This window comes from Cannabis sativa, chromosome 3 (genome assembly GCF_029168945.1).
Source record: "Cannabis sativa cultivar Pink pepper isolate KNU-18-1 chromosome 3, ASM2916894v1, whole genome shotgun sequence".
NCBI classification, from domain to species: Eukaryota; Viridiplantae; Streptophyta; class Magnoliopsida; order Rosales; family Cannabaceae; genus Cannabis; species Cannabis sativa.
Window position 1 is genome coordinate 62,317,757 of NC_083603.1, and position 6,586 is coordinate 62,324,342.

Below are 6,586 nucleotides of genomic sequence, written 5' to 3' on the forward strand. Positions count from 1 at the left end.
CCTTCATTTTTATTTTAATATTATTGTTCCGGCTGTGGATACTGCGGGAGGTATTATTTTAGCTTGGAAACTTGGCTTTGAGTTTGAATGTATTGAGTGCTCCCATAATCACATATCTGGTTTAGTGTTTTCGGATCCCCCCTCGCACCCTTGGCTCCTATCCTGTGTTTATGGTCCCCCGTATTTTCATGCAAAAAAAGCGATCTGGGAGAAACTAATGAAGGTAGGGGATAGGTACGGTGGTCCGTGGCTTATATTGGGAGACACTAATTTTGTCCTTAGTACCTCTGAACGAGAGGGATCAAAGGGTAGAGACCAATTTATTCCTATAATCTCAAATCTGGTGAATACCCGGGGGCTTATTTCTCTACCCATCCAGGGAGACAAGTTGACCTGGGACAACCACCGTTCTGGGTCTAACCATGTCAAGTCGGCTTTAGATAAAGGGCTCGCTAATGGTGATTGGGTTAGGCTTTTTCCGAAGGCTGTTCTTTGTTCCGTCCAGACTGCCAACTCGGATCACCGCCCTCTGTGTTTGTATTCTGGTGGTTTGGGGGAGAACGTCAGAAGAAATTTTAGGTTTGAGGAAGCCTGGACCAGGGATGAGCGAAGTAAACTTGTGGTAGATTTTGCTTGGAAGTCTGTTTCCTTTCCATGGGCTCCGGCCAGAATCTTTAAGAAGATTGGGGCTACTCGGGTTGCTCTTATGCATTGGAATAGAGCCCAGTTTGGTAATTTAGATGTCCGAATCTGTGATCTCGAAAAAAGACTGGATAGTATTCAGAAGCTGCCTGTGGGATCTAGAGATTGGGAAATGGAAAAGGAGCTTCGATTATCTCTTAATGAGGCCCGGGCTAGGAAAGAAGTGTATTGGAAACAAAGGGCTAGAATTTCCTGGCTGAAAGAAGGGGACAAATGCACCAAATTCTTTTTCCTATCGGCTTCTATCAAAGGCAGAAGGAAAGCCATTGAAAGCATCCTCAATAAAGATAATGTGTGGATATCCAAAAGGGAGCTCATTGGGAAAGAATTCATGGAATTCTTCCAAGGCATCTTTAGGGTTCTCAAAACGCGATTACTCCTAATTGTACTGACCTTGTCCGAAATCGCCTGTCCTTGGATGAACAGACTGATCTCATCAGAAAGCCTTCACTTGAGGAAATACGAACTACCCCGTTTGCCATGAGCAGTGGCAAAGCTCCTGCCCCAGATGGTATGTCGGTTCTGTTCTTTAAACACTATTGGGACTCGGTGGGGTTTGACTTCTGTGATGCAATTTCCAACTTCTTCATAACTGGGCGTATGCACAAAGGAATCAATGCCACTAATATCGTCCTGATCCCCAAGGTGCAGAACCCGAAAAGACCTAACCATTTCCGCCCAATTTCTCTGTGCAATGTGGTCTACAAGGTAATCTCTAAGATTATTGCTAATAGGATCAAGCCTTTGCTTCCTCAGATTATCTGCCCTACCCAGGCTGCGTTTGTATCGGGAAGAGCTATACAAGATAATAACGTGATAGCCCAGGAAATAATTCACTCCTTCAATAGAAAGAAAGGCAAAGAAGGTTTGTTTGCAATCAAGATAGATCTAATGAAAGCTTATGACAAAATGAGCTTGGGATTTATTGATCATGTTATGGAATGCTTTGCGGTTCCCCAAGAGGTCAGAACATGGGTTTCTCAATGCATTGCCACCACCTCCCTTAATGTTTGCCTGAATGGAGGATCTGTTGGCAAGATCTTTCCCTCATGCGGTCTCAGGCAAGGCGACCCCTTGTCCCCTTACCTTTTCATCTGGGGAGCGGAAATTCTATCTAGACTTCTGGAGGATGCCCTCAACTCGAAAACCATTAGTGGAATCAGGTTAAGTAGGGGAGGCCCGACGCTATCTCACATATTCTTCGCGGATGACCTAATCCTTGTGGGTAAAGCCAATTTAGAGGAGGCCAAAGGCTATTGGGATTGCCTTGAAAAGTTTTGTGCTTGGTCAGGCCAAAAGGTAAATAAAATGAAGACCTCTATTTTCTTCAGTAAGAACACCCCTAGTGCTATGAAACAGAGGATCAAGGAAACGCTGGGAATTGGATCAACAGAAGGTAACGTTAAGTACCTCGGGCTCCCTTTATTCAGATCAAGACAAAAAGATGCTGATTTTAATTTTATTCTGGATAACCTGTCTGAGAAACTACATGGTTGGAAGGCAAAGACGCTCTCGAAAGCGGGGCGAGCTACTCTTATAAAGTCGGTGGGGTTATCTTTGCCTCTTTACGCTATGCAAACCACTAAGTTGTCTAACCGACTTGCAGTTAAGGTTGATGGGCTGGTGCGAGATTTCTGGTGGGGCTCGGAAAAGGGGAACCATGGTTTGTACCTAAAAGCCTGGGATAAACTTTGTCATCCTAAGTCGTTAGGAGGCCTAGGGTTCCGCAAATCCAAAGAAATGAATCAGGCTTTCCTTGCTAAATGGGGATGGAACCTCCTTTCAGGTAACCAATCTTTATGCTGCCGTATCCTCGAAGCCAAATACCTGAAGGGCAAGTCCTTCCTAGAGTGTGATCCGAAGCCTTCTGATTCGTGGTTTTGGAAAAATGTGACTAAGTCCAGATCTCTTATTCGAAAAGGTGCTTGTAAGCGTGTATCTAATGGTCAGGAGACGAACATCTGGTCTGATCCTTGGATCGCTCACCTAAAAGGTTTTACTCCCACGCCGGTTGGGCGGGTTCTAAATAGGGAGTCAAAGGTTGCTGAGTTATTTCAGCCTAATGGTGGATGGAACATCCATAAGCTTAATAGTTTCTTCGATCGTAATACTGTCTCCGCCATCCTCAAAGGAGGAAATCCTACCGGCACGGGAAAAGACAGCTGGTTCTGGACCTTGGAAAATAATGGTCGTTTCTCCTGTAAATCAGCCTATCGAGCACTGGCTGAGGATAGAGTGAATCCAAGTGAGGTGGCCCCCTCCATGTGGAACAAACTGTGGAATTGTAAAATCCCTGAGAGGCTCAAGGTTCTTTGGTGGTGTATTCTATCCAAAGCCCTTCCGATCTGCTCGGTTATAGGTAGGAGATTTCCTATCGAAGATGAGAGGTGCCCCCTGTGTGGTACGGAAGCAGAAACTATGGAGCACCTTTTCCTATCTTTTAACTTCGCTTTTCACCTTTGGCGATCCTCTCCTTGGGGTATTTACCCTATTTGCGACACTGGTATTCGTGTGTGGGATTGGGTAAAATTCTTGTGGGATCTAAATAAAAAAGGCTTGAATGTCCAGGAAGTTTTCCTATATGCATCGCTGATAGTTGACACAATATGGCGGACTCGGAACGACAAGGTACATAATAATTGTCCTGCAGATATTGTTAAATGTATTGACTATGTTCAGTTTTCTTTTGCAGATCATCATGCTCTCTTGCTCCCTTGCCCCATACCGTGTCCGACGGAGGTGTGCCCCCCCCCCCCCCCCACAGGATTGGTTGAAGCTGAACTGCGACATCAGAGTGGGGTTAGATAGCATGTGTGCGGCTGTGGTTGCAAGGAATCACGTTGGCAAGGTAATCTGGGTGGTTACTTCTAAGATGGATTTCTCCAATGCTCTCTGTGGGGAAGCAATGGCGTGCTGTCTAGCCCTTCAGGAAGCTAAAGTTCGGGGTGTCAAGTTTCTTATTCTGGAGAGTGATTCGAGAGTGGTGATCAATGCTCTTAATGGGAAGGAGTCCCGGTGGGAGCTTGATAACTTCGTCTCCTTTTGTAAAATCACCTCCCCTTTCTTTATTGGTTGTATGTTTGATTATGTTAGTAGACGATGTAATTTTATGGCCCATAACGTGGCTAAGTGGGCGTTTTCTCATCAAAGGTTCGGCCTAGTGCCTCTATCCTCTTTGCCCGAAACTATACTTTGTAATGACCGCGAGGTCTGACAGTATTTTATCAATCTATCGCACGTACGCTTTTCTTCAAAAAAAAAAAATAGTACAACTATAAAAATAATAATTTTCATAGTATAACTAATTGTACAATGTTTAAAATGCTATTTGGTTACTTTGTTAGTTTTTAAAAAATATATTAAAACAACTCTATTAAATAAACTTGTTCTATATATATCATTTAGTAACTCATGAAGTTGGTTGCTTATTTAACATATATCTAGATTATTTTGTCTTAAACAACTTTGCAAGTTAATTGTAAGTATATTTAAGAAATTAATAGTTATAATTACATATAAAAGTTACTATAGAGCAATAATCATGTATATATAGATACTATTTGGTACTTTTTTAGAAATTACTTTAGAAACCTATTGAAATTGCTCTATAACAGGAGCATAAGAAGAATATAATTTGTTAATTTTTAGTAACTCATAAAATTGGATAGTTTATTAAGTTTCAGTCAAATTTAAACTTTGACCATTTTTTTAGTTTTTTTTATTAAAATATATGGTTAATTATTTGAAAAAATAATGCAAAAAATATATACTTCCTACATATCAAAATAACCATCTTAAAAAATAAGTCACAATAATATAATTTGAACCTAAATAATTATATAATAATTATTAATATGGCCAAAAAAAAAGTTTTTTTAATCTTTAAAAAAAACAGAAAGTTTTTTGATAATATTGTAAAATTGAAGAAAAAAAAAATAGCTGTCAAAATTCAAATAATTGAATCCGTACATTTAGTATTCAAGAAAAACTAAGCAAAATAATGAAAGAAAATGAAAAGGAAAAGGAAATTGTTTGTCAGAGGACCAGCGGTATTTCATTATGCAAATTGGCGGTATTACTATTAAAATCGGCAGTAATTTGAATAATAAAATTCCCGGGCAGAATTTTATAATTAAAATGAAATTTGTGTCACCTGATGTAAATTTCTCAAAATACAATGAGATTAAAAATGAAAAAATCGGCAGCCGACATGATTCGAGAATAGAGGGCTTTGTTTCGGAAAAAAGTGAAAGTGCAATGGGCTCACTAAAGCCCAAATTGATTGGTGTGGGTTGACAAATGAATGTTGGCTTTTTATTTGGGCTATTTACAAAAAATATGGGAAATAAAAGATAAGTTTTGGTATATTTGGTATAAAAACTTAATTATACTAAATATGATATTTTTTAAAAAAAACTTAAAAAAATGCGAAAAGTTCATTTTATTTAAAAAAGAATGCCATAAAAAATTTTAAAATTGTGTTTCTTTTCTTTTTCTTTTTCTTTTTCTTTTTTATCTTTTAAAAAATGAAACACTAAAAAAAATTCTCAGTTGAAGCTATTTTTTTTTTTTTACTAAAGCAATTTTTTTTAAACTACTATTTTTTTTTTGTTTTTTTGTTTTTGTTTTTGTTTTTTTATAAAAATTGATGCAATACCAAAATAATTTTATCAAGGTAATAAATTAATAAACTAATTAATTCTACACATTAAAATGAACTAATTATTTCAATAAAAGTAGTAGAAAAAAATCAATTCATCAACACCATAATGAACAAAAAAAAAACACAATATAAAAAATTATAATCTAAAAATGATATAAACTTAAAAACCAGTTTCATCAACATTAAAAAAAAATTAATAATTTCATTAAAAGAAGCAAAAAAAAATAGTTTCATCAATAAAATAATGAAAAAAAAAATAATCTAAAAACGATACTAACTTTAAAAACCAGTTTCATCAATATTAAAAGAAATTAATTATTTCATTAAAAGAAGCAAAAAAAAAAAAAAAAACCAGTTTCATCAATATTAAAAGAAACTAAGTATTTCATTAAAAGAAGCAAAAAAAAAAAAAAAACCAGTTTCATCAACAACACAATGAAAAATACACAATGCCTAATAACTAAATTTTTAAAAACGATACTAAATTTAAAAACCAGTTTCGAACATATAAATTTTATGTTAAAGAGATAAAAACGCAATAAAAACCATAAAAGAATAACAAAAAAATAGTGAGAGGGAGAAACCAGTTATTAATAAAGCAGTCATAATAAAAATTAACTGATAAAACCAGTTTCTTGGAATTACCAAATAAAAAATTGAAACTTAAAAATCAATTATGAACAATAATAATAAAAAAAAACAGTTACGAAAATAATAACATAATAAGTGTGTCAGAAACTGGTTATTTAAAATAAAGCAGACATTTTTGTTCAAACATTAGACAATAATAAAACTAGTTTTATACAAACTAAAAAATATACAATAACATCATAAAAATAGAGCAACTCCATTACAAAACACTTAAAACCTGTGAAACCATTTTTGACGCTGAAAAATCATAACAAAATATAAATGTTAAATAATAAAGCTAACTGAAACCAGTTTCATCAAACAGCCAAATAAAAAAAACACACACAAAAATACAAAAAAAAAAAAATATTAATCAAACAAAATCAAAACAACACACAATACTTACCAATAATTTAAAAACTAAATATAAGTGTAAGTTCTTAACTTAGAAACAAAATAATAAAAAGTAACTTAAAATTAAAAATATGCAATAACATAATAAAATAGAGCAACCCAATTGCAGAACTCTCAAAACATGTGAAACTAGTTTCGAACCTGTAAACCCGGTGAAACCAGTTTCGACTCTATAAA

General features: G+C 35.7%; 1 protein-coding gene across 1 annotated transcript; it reads left to right on the forward strand.

The window, feature by feature from the left end:
* Positions 1–1,182: 1,182 nt before the first annotated feature.
* LOC133036220 (uncharacterized) lies at positions 1,183–3,916 on the forward strand. Its single transcript, XM_061112735.1, has 2 exons — positions 1,183–3,225; positions 3,395–3,916. Exons 1-2 carry the CDS (start codon positions 1,183–1,185, stop codon positions 3,914–3,916), a joined length of 2,565 nt encoding a protein of 854 aa, XP_060968718.1.
* The last annotated feature ends 2,670 nt before the right edge of the window (positions 3,917–6,586 follow it).